The sequence below is a fragment of the Notolepis coatsorum genome (genome assembly GCF_963971535.1).
Source record: "Notolepis coatsorum genome assembly, chromosome: 15".
In the NCBI taxonomy this organism is placed as follows: Eukaryota; Metazoa; Chordata; class Actinopteri; order Aulopiformes; family Paralepididae; genus Notolepis; species Notolepis coatsorum.
The window spans coordinates 36,786,819-36,809,944 of record NC_140179.1 but is presented as its reverse complement, the minus strand read 5'-3'; the positions used below and the strand labels follow the sequence as shown (position 1 = coordinate 36,809,944).

The 23,126-nt window shown below is 42.9% G+C and overlaps 1 protein-coding gene across 2 annotated transcripts in view; it reads left to right on the top strand.

The window, feature by feature from the left end:
- The window catches only part of camk1da (calcium/calmodulin-dependent protein kinase 1Da), a 200,888-nt gene that overhangs the window by 110,184 nt on the left and 67,578 nt on the right, over positions 1-23,126 (top strand). For both annotated transcript variants that reach the window (XM_084330149.1, XM_084330148.1), the window contains exons 4-5: positions 8,599-8,737; positions 13,925-14,051. In XM_084330149.1, the coding sequence (XP_084186275.1) occupies positions 8,599-8,737; positions 13,925-14,051 (266 nt within the window). The remainder of the gene's footprint in view (positions 1-8,598; positions 8,738-13,924; positions 14,052-23,126) is intronic.

Genomic DNA, 23,126 nt, shown 5'->3' with positions numbered 1-23,126 from the left:
ACCTCATGATGTCATCGTCTCACCTCATGATGTCATCGTCTCAATGATGTCATCGTCTCACCTCATGATATCATCTTCTCACCTCATGATATCATCTTCTCACCTCATGATGTCATCGTCTCACCTCATGATGTCATCGTCTCACCTCATGATGTCATCGTCTCACCTCATGATATCCTCGTCTCACCTCATGATGTCATCGTCTCACCTCATGATGTCATCGTCTCACCTCATGATATCCTCGTTTCACCTCATGACGTCATCGTCTCACCTCATGATGTCATCGTCTCACCTCATGATGTCATCGTCTCACCTCATGATATCATCGTCGTCTCCGATGATCTGAACTATAGAGAACGGAGTCACTGAGCTGCGACTGCCTGTGGTGATTCTGTTAGAGGGAGAGAGAGGGAGAGATGCTAGATGGGATGTGTCGGCGCGTCGACTGAAGGGGGAAACAAATGACATATGAAAGCCGTGTGAAGCGGCTTAGTGACGGGCATGAAGTACACACACACGCACGCACACACACGCACGCACGCACACACGCACATACACACATGCGTACACACAGATGCTTACTCCTCAGTCAAAGATAAAAATAATGTTGTTAGGGATTATAATGCGACCCCAATTGCACGACACAGACAGGTAATCAGAGTTAGCCAAAACAAGGGCATAATTTATTCACAACAAAAAAGCGGCACTGTCCCTTTAAGGGATAACTCAAAATACACAGGTGAATCTTCTAAAGTCCATGAATGAAACGAAAGTTCTGAGTCTGGTCCTGTTCAGACTCACCAGAACACTTGCCGACGGGCAACACAGCAAACAGGGATCCATGAAAACGGAGTGAGAAACATTGGCATCCTCCCGTGGAAGCATAGAGAGCGATGATGATGCCTCACACCACAGAACACTGCCGACGTGCAACTCAGCAAACGGGACCCACGAAAAAAGAAGTGAGATCATAGGAATCCTCTCGTGGAAACATTGAGAGCGATGACGATGTCTCACACCAGGAACGAGGCCCACGGAGAGAGAGTCGGGTGCAGTAGATGGCATCGGATGGCACGACGTCTCCCAGTGAGAACATAGGAAATCCTCCTGTGGGATTATAGAGAGCGAAGACGATGTCTCACCAGGAGCGCGGCAGTTGATGGTAGTATACAGAACGACCTGGCAATCAGTGGAAGGGAGTCGGCAATACTTGTACTCTCCCAACGAGCTGATTGCAAACTCCTCTCAGGTGCGTGAAGTAGAATGTTCAGCACGCCCCCTCGTTGGGCAGCATGCAGTCCTTACCCAGCCCTCACAAATGTGTTATAGCCTCAAGCTTAGTCTACAGCCCTGTGCACAGAGTGATGCACTCACACACACAGACACACGCATACACAAACTCATACAAAAGCACACATAATCACAGATGCACATGCATACACATAAATACTGTACATACAAAAGCACACACATGCACACACATAAACATATCGTTAGCCTCATATGATAATTTTCAGAGTTTTTCATTTATATTTTGAAAATAAGTTCCACAAGGTGCATACAAAAGCACACAAGCACACACAAACACATACAAAAGCATGCACAGGCACATGCGCAAACACACACACGCATGCACACACGCATACACACAAGCACACAGTCTCTAGTTGTCTCCCTCTCTTTTATTAGTATTTAATTTTCATTGTTCAAATGCACAGTATAATAAACAAACATCAATTCCCTAAAGTAAAACAATAGATGATGAACTATTTAATGACATCAACAATGAGAGACAATGCACCCATTTCACAGCCTGAGTGAAGACAGCTGAGGCTAATCACATTAATTAATGGGCGTTTCTTTTTACTCGTTAAAACATTTTAATTAAATTTAATTATCCAGCCGGCATTGACGGCACACCTAAATCACGCAGGCCCGTTTTGTACGACGTGTCTGTGAAAAGGGCCCATACTAGTGAATCATGGGCTCATATACCTCTGTATGATAGCATGTACAATAGACCTCCTTCGTGATTTCCCTCAGCTGTCATCTCATCTGAACTGACAGGCCATGGTATATGGTTATTATATCACAGCTAAGGAACGTAGTTCATGACAAGCCGTGGTATATTGGTTATTATATAAATGGTAAATGGCTGCATTTATATAGCGCTATAGCGCTTGTCCTTGAGCAAGACACTTAACCCCTAATTGCTCCTGATGAGCAGGTTGCCACCTTCCATGGTCGCCTCTGCCATCGGTGTGAATGTGTGAGTGAATGGGTAAAATGTGAGGAACAAATTGTAAAGCACTTTGGATAAAGCGCTATATAAATGCAGTCCATTTACCATATTTACAGCATATATATATATATATATATTATATATATATATTATATATATATCCATATCTGTCTGAATATACCTACATAATCCTTAATCCATTAATACACCTACTTATACACCTCCATATAACCCATATAACTACAATGTACAATAATGCTGTATATACCTTATATATTTATTCTTACCGTATATATCTATACACATATGTCTGTACATACCTGCATATAATCCTTTTTACATTTATATCTATATCTGTACATATCCCTTACCTACTCTTACTAGTTACACTGCTGGCCAGTAGTGTTGTGCTAGTTACTGAAAAATAGTAACTCAGTTACTTTACTAGTTACTTCATTTCAAAAGTAACTCAGTTACTTTACTAGTTACTTACACCCAAAAGTAATGCGTTACTGTGAAAAGTAACTATTTAGTTACTTTATATAAAAAAATGGCTCCCATTAATGCCCTTACAGATTATTACAGTCAACATCTGTTGATCATTTTGACAGTTTCCACTAATCTCTCTCTCCTAGCATGTCTCTTACTCTCTGTCTCTCATTCTCCCCCTTTCTTCCTCACTCCCCACCCCTTCCTCACTCACTCACTCACTCTCACACACACACACACACACACACACACACACACACACACACACACACACACACACACACACACACACACACACACACACACACACACACACACACACACGTACTGTCTATTCTGTATGTCATATATGTTGTGATGAATTGAAAATGGGGGACCCTGATGTAAACAAGACGAAAGTCTTTCTCTGGTCTGCATCCCCTTCACAATTGTGTGTATTGAGCTGTACTGTATTGTACCCATTCTGCAATCTGTTAATAAAGTTTTCAATCAATCAATCAAACATGGCATTGCAACTTTAGATTGAATCTGGGCTTGAAGTGTAGAGCATTTTTTCTCTATCTCTCTCTCTCTCTCTACAATATCTTACTTGCGGTCTCTTGTTCTCTCCCACTCTCTCTCCCACTCTCTCTTTCTCCCTCCCTCCCTCCCTCTCTCTCAATCTCTCCCTCTCTTTCTGAATGCACACACAACACAAATACATACACACGTGGTTGCCTGTATGAGGTCTGGTTTGATGAAGAATATTGAGAGATGGCTCTGAGCCCCCTTCCTGGTAACATAATCTATGAGAATGAGAATGAGAATGAGAGAGAGAGCGAGAGAGAGAGAGAGAGAGAGAGAGAGAGAGAGAGAGAGAGAGAGAGAGAGCTTAGGTTCTAGGTTGAAAATAACAGAAAGAAGCATTTCATACAAGAGTATCCTGTATTTCTGTATGACAACTAATAAAGAAACTTGAACTTGAAACTTGGTTGGATGCCAAGCTTATATATCCATCCACTCTTCTCCCCTTCTCTCCAACCCTCCCTCTTGCCCCACAGTTTAGTGTAGCGGGTGCGTTTGTTTAGACGTCCCACCTGTCCCACAGGCACCGCGGTGGCATGTGGGGCCACAGCGGGTCAAGGCGCCGGGTCTCCCTGCTGCGTTTTAAATAACCAGCGGGTCACCGCTTCCAATACACTGCTGGCTGGAGACGGGAGTTTCACAGCTCGTCAAGTATCTCTCTGCGGACCCGTCTGTCTGTCTGTTAGTGGTTACGGCCAGATGTGAGAGCTGTGACAAGAGTGTGTGCGTGTGTGTGTGTGTGTGTGTGTGTGTGTGTGTGTGTGTGTGTGTGTGTGTGTGTGTGTGTGTGTGTGTGTGTGTGTGTGTGTGTGTGTGTGTGTGTGTGTGTGTGTGTGTGTGTGTGTGTGTGTGTGTGTGTGTGTGTGTGTGTGTGTGTGTGTGTGTGTGTGTGTGTGTGTGTGCGTGCGCGTAGACAAGAAGATAGATACCAACATCCTCTCTCTGTGTGTGTTCAGTAGAAAGATATTCCGCTGCAAGCTAGCCTGACTTCGGAAGCAGATTACGAATCAGCTAGCCTAACACCTCTCCTGAGGTTTTAAGCTAGGCTAGCGGTCCGTATCCGCTTCCATTGATTTGTTTTAAGCTAGGCTAGCGGTCCGTATCCGCTTCCATTGATTTGTTTTAAGCTAGGCTAGCGGTCCGTATCCGCTTCCATTGATTTTGTTTTAAGCTAGGCTATCTCACAGCCGAATATCTTTCTACTGAACGCACACAGAGAGAGGAAGTTGGTATCTGTCTTATTGTCTGACTCTGGAGAGAGAGAAAGAGAGAGAGAGAAAGAGAGAGAGAGAAAGAGAGAATGAGATAGAGATAGATAGATAGATAGATAGATAGATAGATAGATAGATAGATAGATAGATAGATAGATAGATAGATAGATAGATAGATAGATAGATAGATAGATAGATAGATAGATAGATAGATAGATAGATAGATAGATAGATAGATAGATAGATAGATAGATAGAGAGAGAGAGAGAGATAGATTGATAGGTAGATAGATAGAGAGATAGTCAGAGATAGATAGAGATAAAGAAAGATAGATAGATAGATAGATAGATAGATAGATAGATAGATAGATAGATAGATAGATAGATAGATAGATAGATAGAGACGGTAAGCAAATTTCCCATAATGTTGGCATGTTTCTTTAAGTTTGTCTCACATGATTATGTCACAATGCACTTTCAGCCTCGTTCACCCCGACACCAAGTTGTTCTCAGAATAGCCTTTCTCTTTGTTTTGCATCTTGTCTATCCTGTCTCTGTAGATGCACAATGTTGGCGTACCCCTTTAAGATGAGCTGTTTCATGGTTAGGGGTCAGGAGTCAGGGTCATGATTTAAAATTGGGGTTAGACAGTGATGAGGGTTAAGGTCGGGGTCAGGGAAAGGGGCACTTCACCAAAAGAAAACAACACTGATTTATTTAGCATATTATTCAGATTCAGATTTTTTTTTTTTTTTATCCACTTTTTTTCTCCCTCATTTTCTATATTTTCTCCCATCCCAATTTCGTATCATCCAATTCAACCCTCCCCTGTCACGAACGCTGTTTCTTGCCTCCCACAAGCCGGATGCAATGTGGACTAAGTCATACATAGCACAAGTCCCCTCCGGTACTTGAGGTAACAGCAGTCGCATCTTTTCACCTGCGCAGCTCGATCTCTCAGTGGCGAGGAGTAACGCGTGGGAGGCTCACGCTGCCCCCGACACTTCCTGATTCTACTGCGCAGGCGCACCAACCGACCTGTAGGAGTCGCTGTCCACAACGCCCGATCCCCACCCATCAGTTTCCCACCCCCTAATACGGCCAATGTGTATTAGTACGGACGGCCAGCTAAACTGAAAGCAATGTGGAGCGCTGGGCTCGAACAGGCAAGCCCAGCGTCTCCGTCATTCGTGGCGAGCGCCTTGCCCACTACGCCACGTAGCCGCCCAGATTCAGATAATTTTTATTGTCACAGCTTTTTTTAAATGTACATACTGTACATTCAGAAAAAACGTGAAATGCTTGTTTTTTCCTGGCTCCTCAACCGTAGTAGATTTGTAAACATAGTACACAACGTATAATCTGTCTATACAAACTATAACTATAAATATAAACCATAACTATAACTAAATAAACTATAAACTAAACTATAAACAAAAACATAATACACAACATATATTTTATCTGTACAAGCTATATAATACAAGGTATGTAGAAGGTAAGAAGGTTCTTTTCTTTTTTTTGATACATTTAAAAGAAAAATATAAATAATTCTACAGTGTAAGTAGCAGCAGTGTGTGTGTAATATGTGTGGTGTGTAAGTCACTTAACACAATCTTTGCCACACAATATGAGCATCTTATAGCTCTGACGCCACCGCTGTAAGCCTATGGAGTTGCTCACCTTCTTTGCAGGGCTATAACTATTTAAATAGTATAGCTATATCTGCATTACTATGGCCCATTCGACATCGGGTATCTATCGTTCAGGATGTGGGAACGTTATATTTTTCCATTCATACATTGTCGTTTAATACTGTCGTGACTATAAGTATGTTTTTAGAGTGGTCTGCGGTAATTCCTATAGAACACGAGTTATAGGCCCGATGCATATTATACTTAATCGATTGGCATTTTGTCCCTATATACGCTACAATTCAAATTTCAAATGCATATTTAAGCATTACATCACGCGCAGGAGTGGTTTGTGAACAATAAACCATGCCTAGGGGTGGTCATTAGACCCCCCTAGGCATGGTTTATTGTTCACAAATCACGACTGCAAGTGGTGTAATGCTTTTATACAACTGCCACATTCATCCAACCTTATTGCTATATAATAAACACACATTAATCGAAGATTTATTGAAAAAAACATCCGCCAGAAAAAGTTGTTCCCACAACAACAAAAAAGACAATTTGCCTCCATGTGGAAGCAGCTCGGAAGTGCATCCAACCAACTAACACATCCAACTGTGTGTTATTGGAATGATTGAGAGAAGTTGCCTCATGTGGAAGCAGCTCGGAAGTGCATCCAACCAACTAACACATCCAACTGTGTGTTATTGGAATGATTGAGAGAAGTTGCCTCATGTGGAAGCAGCTCGGAAGTGCATCCAACGGATCCAACAAACTAACACATCCAACTGTGTGTTATTGGAATGATTGATTGAACATTTTATTACCAGATGCAGAATGGGTACAATACAGTACGGCTCAATACACACAATTGTTAAGGGTATGCAGACCTACTTTCTATAGAACTTCATTCTTAGATGCTTCTATAGAAAGTAGGTAAAACAAATTAAAAAGTTTTCTTTGCCCTATAGGGAAAAAAAGTTTTCTTCGCCCTATTTTTATTTTTTTTATCCACTTTTTCTCCCATTTTCTATATTTTCTCCCATCCCAATTTTGTATCATCCAATTCAACCCTCCCCTGTCACGGACGCTGTTTCTTGCCTCCCACAAGCCGGCTGCAATGTGGACTAAGTCATACATAGCACAAGTCCCCTCCGGTACTTGAGGTAACAGCAGTTGCATCTTTTCACCTGCGCAGCTCGATCTCTCAGTGGCGGGGAGTAACGCGTGGGAGGCTCACGCTGCCCCCGACACTTCCTGATTCTACTGCGCAGGCGCACCAACCGACCTGTAGGAGTCGCTGTCCACAACACCCGATCCCCACCCATCAGTTTCCCACCCCCTAATACGGCCAATGTGTATTAGTACGGACGTCCAGCTAAACTGAAAGCAAATGTGGAGCGCTGGGCTCGAACTGACGAGCCCAGCGTCTCCAGCATTTCGTGGCGAGCGCCTTGCCCACTACGCCACGTAGCCGCCCTCAATAACGGCTTTCTTTAGTACAACATCATACGTTGATCAGATGGATTGCAATGAAAGAAATGGACAATCGAGCTGGAATTAACGTTAGATTCCTCTTACCTCTGGCCGATGATACTGGAGGAAAAATATTCCAATTATTTGATTGCCATCTGCTAGATTGTATGTCCATTTGGCCGACACCATAAACTCCAAAAGCATAATGATTCTTGCATCTCGAAGGCGATTCAATGCACTCGACTGTTCATCTGGTAGTTTTTTATTGGTTTTTACTACCGGGCAGTCCGGTAGAGAGAGAGAGGAAGAATGGGAGACAGAGCAGGGGAAGACATTCTGCAAAGAACGCCGGGTCCTGGAATCGAACCCGGGTCGGCCGTGCCGCGACGCAACGCGTTACGTGGTTCGCCACTCGGGCGCCCAGACTTTTACTTTTAAAGTGCCCCTTTAATGTACCGGTATGGATCAGCCAGCCTAGCTGTTGGCCAAAAACATCTCTCCCGGAGTTTTAAAATAAGCTCCGGGAGGGTCATCAAAGAGAAGTCGCCTATTCTCGGTTCTTGCCCCACAATGGTGGAACGAACTTCCAACCACAGCTAGGACAGCCGAAACCCGTCGCCGTCGACTAAAGACGCACTTCTTCAATCATTATCTGAAATGGAAAAAAAAATGTATTAAATAAAAAGATCTAACCCTAACTAACCTTACTGTCATGCACTTGTCCTAATATACTAACCTACACTGTAGCACTCAACACTTTGATGAACATTGTTACTCAGCTGATAGAGTTGTTGTACAAAACTTGTAAGTTGCTTTGGATAAAAGCGTCAGGTAAATGACAAAATGTAAATGTAAAATGTAAATGTCGTGTCTGACTCTGGAGAAGACGGTGAGCACGTTCCCCATAATGTCGGCGTGTTCCTTCTTTATGTTAATGTTTCACCTGTTGTGACTGACCCGTCTGTCGCCTCCTTCGTCAGGGTGTCTGGTGGTGAGCTGTTTGACCGCATCGTGGAGAAAGGCTTCTACACAGAGAAGGACGCCAGCACGCTCATCAGACAGGTGCTGGACGCCGTGCACTACCTACACAAGATGGGTATCGTGCACCGAGACCTGAAGGTGACTCTCACACACAACACACACACACACACTACGGAGTAGGGAGGGGACTTTCTAAAAGTGCTATTCGAAAATGGCTGGTTCTTAAGACAGAATATTCGAATATTCGACCCCCCCCAACCACCCCATCAAAATGACACCAGTCACCATCGTAGCCTATAATAACAGCATTGCATTGGCCTATCAACCGGCTTTAATAAACAAACAGAAACAGTAGCATGTGCATCTTTTAGATCAATTAGGCTATGAAAATTAGGCTGCCTCTAAATATAAAAAGGAATTAAATAAGAATGGTTTGCTTCAATAAAAAAAAAAGCATTTTATAAATCTATACCGTATATATATATATATAATTTTATTATATATATAAAAAAAATCTACTCTGACATGAAAATCAAATGTGGAGACTGGCATCGACATTTTCGAAATATTCGAAATATTCGAAAATTCAAATATTCTATCTCATCCCTACTACGGAGTGTTGACAGAATCTGGCTATGGAGCGACAATAATGTGGTCAAGAGGCATGGTTTCTATCTTTAGCCTTTGGCGTGGTTTATTCATTCACATGTTAAACAGCAGCAGTACTAGAGTTCTCCTCTCTCTGAGAGGCAGATGGAAAAGAGGTAGAGGGGGAGGAGACATCTCTTTATATACTCGCCACCTGGTGGTATCATGAGTGGCTCCGCCTAGAGCGCCCTCTAGTGGAAACAGTTATATATGCAGTTAGACAGTTACTTGCAATCCTACATAGAACCTCTAACTTTAACACGGAGGCACAAATTCCACGTTTTTTTATACAGACTTTTCTTGTTTACCTCCGGCACCACAGTCTCATCAGAAATGTAAAGTACCACAGGAAAAAAGCTACACAATGTACGTTATGTTATAGCCATAAGTAATATATTTACTTATTGTATAAGTCATATATTTACATTTCGTAAATATGTAAATAAAAAAATTCAATAAAATAAATTTGAGTTTGACTTTTTTGTTTGTTCTGTTATTATTATTTCTTTTATATACATTTATTATTTGAACGGCTTAAGGCTATATATGTACTTGATGTTTGTTTGTTATGTTGCATATTTGAAATAAACTTCAATCAAATCAAATCAAATCAAATATATTTACATTTCGTATTGGCGAAAGTCCAAAACAAACTGAATGACCAGGAGTCGAACCAACAATGATTGTGGTTGAGGGTGAGTACTCTCACCACTAGACTAAAGCTGCGGTTACACCTTTCGTTTCATTTTCGTTTCATTGTCATATGCGTTTCGCCGCGACGTCGCAGCCTCGAGTCACACTTTCGTTTTTGTCACCTGAGCACACTGATGTAGTACACTGCCAAAGCAGTAGGTGGCAGTAGGTGGCGAACATGAAGGCAATTTCAACCAATCAGAACTTGAATGTGCCAATACACTTCCTGGAAGCTCCAGCAAAGAAAATGTCAACAAGGCAAGCGCCTATGGGCGCCACCATCTTGCCTATTTACTCAATGCAGCAATTCTTTTTCAGCAAAGCCTAATAAAAGTGCAATAAACAAAACGGATACATTCACTGTGTGTTCTGCCTGTCATTTGTTGATGAAACAAAACTAACATCAACACAAGTGACCACCAAGAGCGGATAGTTTAGTCTAAAAAAAGATCGGTAGCATTGTTAGCTGCATGCTAACGTCAATGGAGTATGCCATTATAACAGTATAGCATTGTGGCTAGAAGCTAACGTTAGCTCACGCTATTTAGCCAGCACCAAACTGATGATATCGAGAGCTATCAGTAGTTAGATAACATTAGAGACAACGCTGTGTGTATTAAACAAAGGTGAATAGATGACTGGGCCATTTTGTTTAATGCTTGTTAAGTTGAAAGAGGAGCTTTGAGCTAACAGGATCTGATAGCTCACGTTAGCCAGCTGCTCATGCAATCGGTAATGCTAGCAGAATGAATGGATGTAAACTTTATTTAACATATTGCATATGGGTACAATACAATACGGCTCAATACAAACAATTGTTAAGGGAATGCAGACTGTTGTAGCTTGGACTGGGATCCTTATAACAATAACTTGACAACACATGGTAGCAGCAGCTATTTGGGACAGCTCTGCCTCTGTCCCAAACACACACACACACACACTCTGTTGTCACCGGAAGGGCACGCAGATGGTATCTACTGCGCATGGGCGTTTTCGCAACAACGGCTCCGTGCAGACTACACGGCTGTTGTCGGCGCGTTTTTTAGGGGTTCTCCAAAACGCAAACACAATTTAGCGTTTCAGCCGTATCCACAAAAAAACGCCAAAAAACGCATTTCTGTGTAATAGGGACATGAAACGTATTCAAAAACGTATAAAAACGAGCCACAAAAACACTAGTCTAACCCCTGCCTAAGACACCCACCTCCCTGATACAAACACAGCAATACTATGATGATGATGATTTGTTTTTAACGTTTAACTCTCCGTCAGAGAGGGCCAACCAACCTTCTCATAAAGGATGAGTGGCGTAACTATCATTAGTGATTAATCTGAGGGCAGAGTGATAGACAGGGTCCACTCCAGGGATCTAAGGGTTGAGGCCGCAGCAGGCCTATAGATTACATCACCATAGTCCAAGACTGATAAGAAAACTGCTTCGACAACTCTCTTCCTACTAATCAAAGGAAAGCTGGTTCTGTACAGAAACAGGAAGCCAATTTTCGGCCACTCTCCCTCATGGCTGGAGCGTGAACGGACCAGAGAATTTGTTGCAGCGTGGATCTCCTAAAAAGCGAGATTCAGGGCGGTCAGGTGGCGTAGCGGAGATTGCGCTCGTCACCAACGCAGGAGATGCTGGGTTCGAGCCCAGCTCTCGGCGTTGCCACCAGCTTGGCTGGCCGTTCACACTAATACAATTGGCAGTATTAGGGGGTGGGGAAGCTGGCGGGTCAGGTCTCGGCGCTTGCTAAGCGGGGCAGGACTTGGTGGAGATAGCGTGCCCTCCCACGCGTTACACTTCACCAATGAGAGTCCTCGCTGCCAAGTGAAAAGACGTCACTGGCTGTCGGCGCACGTCTCGGAGGAAGCGTGCGATCGACTCGGGATGCCCTTGTACCGACTCGTAGGAGAACATGCATACAGCAGCCAGGTAGGGGAGGGGGGGGGAATTGGCACAACGACTAATTGAGACGGGGAGAAAATCAGAGAAAAAAAAATTAAATAAAAGCGAGATTCAAATCAAAGCGAATTTCTCTCTGACATGCCAAAAGTTTTATAAACATCCTCTTCATCAGAAGGCTCTGAGCAGCGCGGTCCAACAACAGGCCTATGTGGCGCACAGCACTCTCCATGGTGCTGAAAACGTTGTCTTGGATTTACCACATTTGTGTTTTGGCAGCGGTAATCGCCCAGTAACAACCATGAAGACATCCTTTCTATCAGCCTACAATTTCTGTTCTGCAGTGTTGCTGCTGCTTAGTAAAATTTTGGTCTGCTTGACCTACTTAGCCTACTGTCCTTTTATGAAATTAGTTAATTAATCTAAATGCTTATATTTAGATCAAATGCTTTATACATTGTGTAAACCTTTATTACACATTGTATTCAGTATTACTTTACTGTTGCGCAAAATCAGCATGTTGTCCTGCATTTGGTCACAACGCTACAAGATGAAAAGGGAGCAGCAATTATGATTAGCATTATATTACGGGAAGCATCCGTTTGAAAGTTTTGCCTGTTGAGAATTGGTTAATTTTATCTCTTTGCAAGTGCTTAAAGTGGAACTATTTTACTATTTCTTTCACTATTTGAGCAATTTTACACAATTCCTGTGAGTTTATGGAACACATCTATAAAAAAAATCCCAAAAATTCATTGTTTTGTATTTTTAATCAAGTACTCAAAAACAGCATTTTTCTACCTCCGCCCATACTCGGAATGCGATTTGAGTGACAGAGAGAGAGAGGGTGCTGACTGGTACCTCGTATTGAAATGCAGTGTGTGTGCTTACATCTCTGGAGCTAATTCCTCTAATAATCTGCGTACTGTACATGGACCGTCCATCTCCATGCTCTTTCCTCGACGTGAACGGATCACTTGAGCTTCGTGACCCATAATTCATAGCTGACGCGAAGGGCAGCATGCGCTGGAGATTTACACACGCTCAGCAGGTCGCGGCACATGCAAGGGATTCTGGGACAGCGGCGGTGTGGGCACTGCGCGCGCGGGGGGGGGGGGGGGGGGCGGGGGCAGAGAAGTATAGCAGCATAAGACGCAGCACGACACTAATATATGGAACAGGCTGCGAAGGATGACTTTCAGCAAGTAGTGCAGGTCATGTGAGGAGGAGAGGAGGAGGACTGCAGGTCTGTTTGTTGATGCTCCCCATCTCTCTCTCTATCCATCTCTGACTATCTCTCTATCTATCTTTCTTTATCTCTCCATCTCTCTCTCTATATCTATCTCTGACTATCTCTCTATCTCTCTCTCTTTCTCTCTCTCTGTCTATATCTGACTATCTATCTATCTATCTATCTATCTATCTATCTATCTATCTATCTATCTATCTATCTATCTATCTATCTATCTATCTATCTATCTATCTCTGACTATCTCTCTATCTATCTTTCTTTATATCTCCATCTCTCTTTCTCTCTATCTATCTCTGACTATCTATCTATCTATCTATCTCTGACTATCTCTCTCTCTATATATATATATATATATATATATATATCTCTCTTATCTATCTTTCTTTCTTTTTCTCTCTATCTCTTTCTCTCTCTTTCTCTCACTCCCTCCTCTCTCCAACTCTTAACTTTCCTCTCTCTTTGACTTTCTCTCACTCCCCACCTCTCTCTAACTCTTTCTCTCACCGCTCTCTCTCTCTCTCTTTCTTTCACCCCCCTCTTTCTCACCCCCACCCTCTTTCTCTCACCCCTCTCTCGCCCACCCCCCCTCTCTCTCACCCCCTCTCTCTCACTCCCACCCCCCCTCCCTCTCTCTCTCACCCCCTCCCTCTCTCTCTCTCTCTCTCTCTCACCCCCCTCTCTCTCACCCCCACCCCCCCTCTCTCTCTCTCACCCCCCCCTCTCTCTCACCCCCCCCTCTCTCTCACCCCCTCCCTCTCTCTCTCTCTCTCTCTCTCACCCCCCTCTCTCTCTCTCACCCCCACCCCCCCTCCCTCTCTCTCCTCTCTTCCAGCCAGAGAACCTGTTGTACTTCAACCCGCAGGACGAGTCTAAGATCATGATCAGTGACTTCGGCCTGTCCAAGATGGAGGGCAGCGGCGACGTCATGTCCACGGCGTGCGGCACGCCGGGATACGTGGGTAAGTGAGCGTTCCACGTCTTCCACCTTCAGCCAGTTTCATCCGGTTTGGGCGAGAAACAACCTTGAGATCCTTGTCGTGGTCCGCAGACGTCGGCGTGGCAACCGGAAATACTCCATTTTGTATTCAGCGCGTTAACGCGACTAATCTCGGAATGGATTATTTATTTTCTCATTTTCTTTTTCCATATTATCACAGTTTGAATGTTTAAGAACACATTTACCGTAACAGCTACCAGTTCTAGTATCTCTAAATAGTAAAAACTGCTGTTTAAAAAAAAAAGGCAGTTTGTGACACCTATAGTACCTGACTGCCAAGGTGTTAAAAATGCAGCCAAACTTTAGATTGGATTTTCTCTGTTTCTCTCTGCTCTGAGACTTGGGGTTTAACTAGATTAAAATAAGCATTATCTTCTTCAAATATTTTCTTCAAATGTTTTAGTCACCGAACGTGATCCAGCGCTACATATACTTTACATTAATGAGACACGACGCAACATAAATGTTTAATGCAACGCGGGAACCTGTGTGTGTGTATCGGTGGAGAGACCATTAGTTTAACACACACACACACTCACTCACACACACACACACACTAGCAGATCATGCCTCTGGAGTGAGGCCTTATCGCACGCTGACAGCCCCTGCCCCCCTCCCTCCCTCCCAGTTGCCTGTTTCCCCCTATCTGAGCCGAGCGACTGAGGCAGCCAGAGAGCCAACATGGAGGGGGGAACACCACTGTGCTGCGACGGCACACGACGGCTGTCATCTGCCTGCCAGACATGAGGCTCTATAGACCTGGCACTGTGTGTGTGTCTGTGTGTGTTGGCAGTGGTGTGTGTGTTGGCAGTGGTGTGTGTGTGTGTGTGTGTGTGTGTGTGTGTGTGTGTGTGTGTGTGTGTGTGTGTGTGTGTGTGTGTGTGTGTGTGTATGTGTGTGTGTGTGTGTGTGTGTGTGTGTGTGTGTGTGTGTGTGTGTGTGTGTGTGTGTGTGTGTGTGTGTGTGTGTGGAGGGGGGGTTGAGGTTACTGCAGTGCAGGGGGGACACGTTTGATTACATGACAGATCTTTGTCCTGCTAACATGAGATATAGGGGGTTCTCCTGATGCCCTGACAGACAGACAGGCAGGCAGGCAGGCAGACAGATAAACAGACAGACAGATAAACAGACAGACACACAGACAGACACAGACAGACAGACATACAGACAGACAGATAAACAGACAGACAGACAGACAGACAGACAGACAGACAGACAGACAGACAGACAGATAAACAGACAGACAGACAGACATACAGACAGACAGATAAACAGACAGACACAGACAGACAGACAGATAAACAGACAGACACAGACAGACAGATAAACAGACAGACAGATAGACAGACAGATAAACAGACAGACACAGACAGACAGACAGATAAACAGACACAGACAGACAGACAGACAGACAGACAGACAGACAGACAGACAGACAGACAGACAGACAGACAGACAGACAGACAGACAGGCAGGCAGACAGGCAGGCAGACAGACAGGTCATGTTCTATGGCAAGCTAGCTGGCAAACTGTACCACTAGACCTGCTGTCACTGAGCTGTGAAGGGTGACTTGCTAAGCAGCAGCGCGTCCCAGCGGGGAGCTCTTCTGAACCCAGGAGCCTGCAGTGACTCCATTAGTCTGCAGGGATATTACACTGGGTGCTGGGAGCAGAGGACGCTGCCGTCACACGGAGTTATTGTTATTACTAGAAAGTAGTCGTATATAAATATATACATACATAAATATAGAAATATACATAAATAGATATAGAAGTGTGCATACATAAATATAGAAATATACATAAATAGATATAGAAATATACATAGGTAAATATAGAAGTATGCATACGTAAATATAGAAATATACATAAATAGATATAGAAATATACATACCGGTAAGTAAATATAGAAGTATGCATACGTAAATATAGAAATATACATAAATAGATATAGAAATATACATAAGTAAATATAGAAGTATGCATACGTAAATATAGAAATATACATAAATAGATATAGAAATATACATAAGTAAATAAAGAAATATACATAAAATGAATAGATATGGAAATATTCATAAATAAATATAGAAATATACACACATGAATATAGAAATATACATAAATATATATAGAAATATACATAAACCTGGGGGGGGGGGAGTGAAGGGGCTCAACTCGTGCTCTCTGTAAAAATGATTTTATTTCATTCAGTCCATTTTAAAGAGACTTGGCGTTGGAGCCTGTTATACAAGTCATCAGAAACGCTTAACTTGCTTTGACTGGACAGACTCTTTATCCTCTTGGATAATTAGAAGCAGCTGAATTTAACCAGCGGAGGGGGACATGGTGGTACAACCACAGGAATACATTCCTATTAATATTCCACTACAGAAATGCTATGGTGAGGCGCTACGGCATTTCTGTGGTGAATCTCTATAGCGTGTATGAAAAAACAACAGGGATGCTAATAAAACACTACAGTATTTCTGTGGTGAATCTTTATAGCGTGTATGAAAAAACAACAGGGATGCTAATAAAACACTACAGTATTTCTGTGGGAAGTCTTTATGGTGTGTATACTAGTTACACCACTGGCCAGAATGACTTACTCTATCTTACTGTGTCTTCTTTATACCTGTATCACTGTACATAATAATACTACAACTCTGTACAGTACATGAATCCGATTAGCGCTATTACTCAGTAGTACTAATTTATATATTTTATACTCAACTTAATCACCTGTACATTGTATATTACTGTATATCGTTGTACTGTACTTGTGCTGATGATGATCTAAAATAGTTTTAATGATTTTACTTGAAGTGTTGGTTCTTTTGGTCAACAGATCAGCGACAGGAAATCTAACCAATCAGATGGCTCAAGTAGCCAAACATTAGACGTCTAACCGGCCAAACCCGGTTCTCTTGGGTTTCAGGCCACGTCACGGGTCACGTGAACCTAGTGTTGTCCGAGGCGCCTGACCAACCCCAAGACACTGCTGTTTTTAGAGAGAACGCTATTGGCTCTGAGTAGGAGGAGGCGGGGCTCTGGGGGAGCATGTGTGTGTGTGTGTGTGTGTGTGTGTGTCAGGGACATTTCACATGGTGGAAATGTGTATTTTGTAAAGGAAAAGACAACATTCAGGTACCCGCTGACACAAATATAATGCAGTAAGGCTCAGCGTTCTGTATTGCTTTAAAATATATATTCTCCTGTATATTATTATATATAGTTACAGGTAAGAAGGATGTAAAAAAAAATGTTGACCCCTTATTTTTTACCTCTTTTGGGGAGGGGGTTGTCTTTCATATTAGCTAGATTTTTGGACGGGGACAACTTGACCTCTTCTCAATATTGAGGGGGACACATGTCCCCTGCAACCCCCCTAAATCTACGCCTATGTACAGGAGGATAAAGTACAAGGTCGCGGAGGCTCTGCTCTGGCATATTAACACGCTAACGGTGAAGAGACCTGCAAACTATTATGGAGACGGGAGAGGAGAGCTAAGTGGCACGGGAGGAGGGGGGGCTGTTACACAGCGTGTGTGTGTGTGTGTGTAGGCAATGGTGTGTGTTTGTGTGTAGGCTGTGTGTGTGTGTGTGTGTGTGTGTGTGTGTGTGTGTGTGTGTGTGTGTGTGTGTTTGTGTGTAGGCAGTGCTGTGTGTGTGTTTGTGTGTAGGCAGTGGTGTGTGTGCAGGGCTGTTTCTAGCTTTTTGGGGGCCCTATGCAAAATAATGTTTGGGGGCCCTATTTTGTGAAACTATGTACTTACTTAGCCAGTAGCCACTCCCCTCAGACGCAACTGTAGTTTTTTCACACAGAAAGGAAAATAATACTGTCGGACAATCTAACAATAATTAACACATTTACAAGTCGTATTAAGTTTTGCAAATAAGGAGACATATAGAGAACATTTCAAAGCACTCGAAATGCAAATATCTCCTTTTCAACCTATATCTGAATTGCGCTTCATTTTGGGGTTTTCTGAGGAATCGTGAGCTCCTTAACAAGACGGGTTAGACTGTGCCAGGGGAGGTCACATATATATTATATCTATATATTTTTTCTTGATCATATAGGTGCTTTCACTCAACGTGTGCTTGGCTACCTCCCAAGAGAGGCTGGTCATTTTAATTAAAAAAAAAAGGCTAAAATGGCAGCTTAGGGGGCCCTATGCAACCGCATAGTACGCATATGGCAAGAAACGGCCCTGTGTGTGTGTGTGTGTGTGTGTTTGTGTGTAGGCACTACAGTGGTGTGTGTTTGTGTGTAGGCAGTGGTGTTTGTGTGTAGGCAGTGGTGTGTGTGTGTGTGTGTGTTTGTGTGTAGGCAGTGGTGTGTGTGTAGGCAGTGGTGTGTGTTTGTATGTAGGCAGTGGTGTGTGTGTGTGTTTGTGTGTAGGCAGTGGTGTGTGTTTGTGTGTAGGCAGTGGTGTGTGTGTGTTTGTGTGTAGGCAGTGGTGTGTGTGTGTCGCACTAATGTCTGTCGCTGAGTGATGAAGTCAGGCGATTGGGCCGCAGGATCCGGTGACCGACGACGGAAGTGGAATCGGCCACAATTTCGAACATTAACCAAACACCGTGTTTTGACCCCATTCTCACTGTGTAACCTGACCTCAAGTTGACTCAGAGAGAGAGAGGATTGGGGAGCAACTGCAGAGAGAGAGAGAGAGAGAGAGAGGGAGAGCTTTGACTTTAAATGGTCTGATCCACACACCACTCTTTCTCTTTCTCTCTCTCTTCAACTCTCTCTCACCCCCCTCTCTCTCTAACTTTCCTCTCCCTCCCTATTTCTCACCCCCCCTCTCTCTCTACATCCAGCTTTGGCTGCAGCCACTGCAGTTGCCCCCAATCCCTCTCTCTCTCTCTCTCTCTCTCTCTCTCTCTCTCTCTCTCTCTCTGCAGTTGCCCCCCAACCCCCCCCCCCTCTCTCTGCAGTTGCCCCAATCCCCCCTCTCTTGCTCTCTCTCTGTCTCTGTCTCTCTCTCTGTCTCTCTCTCTCTCTCTCTCTCTCTCTCTCTCTCTCTCTCTCTCTCTCTCTCTCTCTCTCTCTCTCTCTCTCTCTCTCTCTCTCTCTCTCTCTGCAGTTGCCCCAATCCCCCCCTCTCTCTCTCAATTCAATTAAAAAAGCTTTATTGGCATGAAATTTCACAAATGTTGCCAAAGCACAATTATGACATAAACAACAAACAACATAACAATAAGATCAAATAAATACAGGAGATGGTGCAGTGAGTAAAACATGGTACATGTATATACAGTATAATGTGTCCTACTCACTGGTTGTCCCTTTTCTTGTGACACGAATTGACATATTTTGCAGCTAAAACTGCACATTCTTTCTGCACTTCTGTCATACTTTGGAATTCTGGGGAAATAATAATTTTTGGAAATAATTCCTCCCTAATATTTCTGTAATGTTCACATTGTGTTAGGAAGTGTAATTCTGTCTCTACGGCTCCCTCATCACAAAGACAGCACAGCCTATCCTCTCTGGGCAGCCAGGTCTGTCTGTGTCTGCCCTTCTCTATCGCCAAACCATGGTCACTCAATCTGTACTTTGTCAGAGTCTTTCTTAGATTCGTATCAGTTACTGTGCTGAGGTAGTCTGCCAGAGTATACTGTCTGTTTAGGGCCAAATATGTTTCTAATTTGTGTTGTGATTGTGTGAGTTGATTCCAATAAGTAATGTATTCATCTTTTTCTTTGGTTATAATTTGGTTAGGTCTAATCTTCTGAGGCTGGCTAGGGTTTGTGATGTCAGAGTGTGAGATGTCAGCAAGTTTCATTATGAGTTGACAAAAGGGTCTCCTTTGTAGGTCCAGCTCTTGGCAGGCCAGGGCTTTATGATGATAGCAGGCCGGGTCACTTTTTTTAATATGGCTCCAGAATTAAATTGATCTTTTTTGCATATTTATGAGTAACGGATATTGTCCTAATTCAGCTCTGCATGCAGAGTTTGGGCTTTTTCTTTGTACCCTGAGAATTGTTTTGCAGAAAACTACATGCAGGATCTCAATTGGATTTTTGTCCCATTTTGCCCAATCCGTTACTAATAAAGGGCCCCATACCTCACTGCTGTACAGTGCAATCGATTCTATAACCGATTTAAATATTTTGAGCCATGTCCTGATTGGAATTTGGATTTGAACTGAACGCTTGATGGCATAGAAAGCCCTTTTTGCCTTCTCCTTGAGTTCCTTTACAGCTGAACAGAAATTTCCAGTGGAACTGATTTGTAAACCTAGATATGTATAGCTATTTGTTTGTTATATTTGGGTCCCACCTATTTTGTATTCTGGGTAATTTCTCTGTAACTGGGATCTTTTTTGGAATGTCATAATTTTGGTTTTCTTCATATTCACTGTCAGGGCCCAGGTCTGACAGTACTGATGAAGAATGTCAAAATTTTGCTGAAGTCCTTCTCTAGTAGGAGACAGTATGACCAGGTCGTTTATATAGATATTGAACAGTGTGGGGCTGAGGTTGCAGCCTTGCTTCACCCCTCTGCCTTGTGGGAAGAAGTCTGTGTGTTTATCTCCAATTTTGACAGCCAATTTGTTATTTTCATATATGGATTTAATAACATCAAAGGACTTCCCCCCTATACCACTTTCTATTAATTTAAAAAGTAAACCCTCATGCCAGACTGAGTCAAAAGCTTTCTGGAAATCGACAAAGCATGCATGAATTTTTCCTTTATTTTGGTTTACATATTTATCGATTAGTGTGTGTAGGGTGAAAATGTGGTCAGCTGTTCTATAATTTGGGAGGAATCCAATTTGACTTTTGCTTAAGACATTGTGCTCATTGAGGAAATCTATAATTCTTGAATTTAGGATGCTGCCAAATAATTTCCCCAGATTACTACTAACACAGATGCCTCTATAATTGTTGGGATCATATTTGTCTCCGTTCTTGAAAATGGGTGTGATCAGCCCTTCACTCCAGCTTTCAGGGAAATATCCCACACTTAGTACCAAGTTAAATATTTTTAAGATGGCCAATTTGCATTGTCTGTTTGTATGTTTTAACATCTCATTTAATAAGCCATCAGTCCCACATGCTTTTTTGTTCTGCAGAGCTTTTAATTGGTCTTCCAATTCTAATTCACTGATTGGGTAGTCCAGTGGGTTCTGATAATCCTTAATAGCGCTTTCAAGATTTAATTTTTTTTTCAGAAATGTGTTCTTGGGCTTGATTCTTTGTTGGTTATCTATACAGAGTTTCGAAGTGGTTTTTCCATGTATCTCCATTTTGAATGGATTGTTCATTTTTATGTTTCTTGGTAAATGAGTTCCATTTTTCCCAGAATTTATTTGACCCCAGAGACTCTTCAATTAATTGTAACTGGTTTTGTATATATTCTTCTTTTTTTGTTCTCAGTGTGTTTTTATATTGCTTTAGAGTTTCACAGTAACTAAGACGGAGTTCCTGACTATCTGGATTCCTGTGTTTTTGGTTGGAGATATTTCTTAGTGTCTTCCTAATGGATTTGCAGTATGAATCAAACCACCTTTCCTTGTTTGTTTTCTTTGGTTGTTCTGTTTTACATTTTAAATTTGATGATGAGGCCAAATGATCAAATATGTGGTTGATGTGTATCAGACACCACTCTACACCTTCATTATTCTGAGGGTAAATCTGGGCCAGGAAGGAGTCTAGAAGAGACTGTGTTGACTCACTGACCATAGCATCCTGGTACTGCTCCAGACTGTTTTGAGCCCATCTGTATTTCATCTTTATGTTGTACAGATTACAGGGTTGAGAGCTTATATTACCTGTGTCTGCTCTTTTTAGATACAAAGTGATCTGAGAGTGATCTGATAGAGGTGTTTGTTCTTTTACAGTGAAGGCTCTCAAGGAGGTTAGGTCTAAATCTGTTATAGCATAATCAACGGTGCTGCTACCAAGTCTTGAGCAATATGTATACCGTCCAAAGGAATCCCCTCGCAACCTTCCGTTGGTAATGTACAGACCCAACGCTCTACAAAGCTGCAACACTTGTCTTCCACTCTTGTTTGTGTTTTTATCATAATTTTTCCTGTTGGTAAGGATAGGGAAATTGAGGTGATCTCCAGTGATATAACTGTCACCTTCGATACTAGTGAAGTCAACCTCCTGACCAGTCCTAGAGTTTAAATCTCCCATGATCAGCACAGATCCCTGGGCCTGGAAATGACTGGTCTCTTCTTCTATGGTGGAGAAAATCTCCTTGTCGAATTATGGAGAATCAATTGGGGGAATATAAATTGCACATAAAAAAATACATTTCCCGCTGGAAATTATACTTTTTTTTTTTTTAACCATGTTATGTACCATGAGCTTGATTACTCCTGTGTCACTGCAGGCAGGTGATGGCTGCTAATTAGCTGATTGCTGCTGATTGGAAACATGCCTGGCAGCTTAAAGCCAGTCCCTCAGTCACACATGCAGCCTGACTGGCTAGAGGAGAGTGTGGAAACAGAGACTTTTCACGTTCCACCATTCTTTGTTCTTTAGTTTGTACCAGTATGCATTGTTAGAGTAGTCTTTTGGGTTAAACACAGGTTTTGGTGTCTGTTTGCACATAGGTTGCGTCCCTTTGAGCCAGGGTCGTAACAAACCAAATGTGATATTTCCCTTTCTTCTTTATTTCTATAGAGTCTGCTAGTTGTGACTTATACCATACCAACATCCCCCCTGAGTCTCTGTCCTGGGTGACTCCATTTAGTTTAGTTGATGGGACAATAATAGTTATAATCTCTCTCTCTGCAGTTGCCCCATAACCCCCCTCTCTCGCTCTCTCTGCAGTTGCCCCCAATCCCTCTCCCCTCTCCTCTCCTCTCTCCTCTCCCCTCTCCTCTCCTCTCTCCTCTCTTCTCTTATCCCCTCTCCTCTCTTCTCTCCCCTCTCCTCTCCTCTCCTCTCCTCTCCATCCCGGGTTGTTACTTGGCTTCGGGGCATTTGAAGAAAGGCAGCTAAATATAGTGTTTCCTGATGATGCTGGTGAGGCTGTTGACTAGAGTGAGGATCTGAGATATAAATAGCC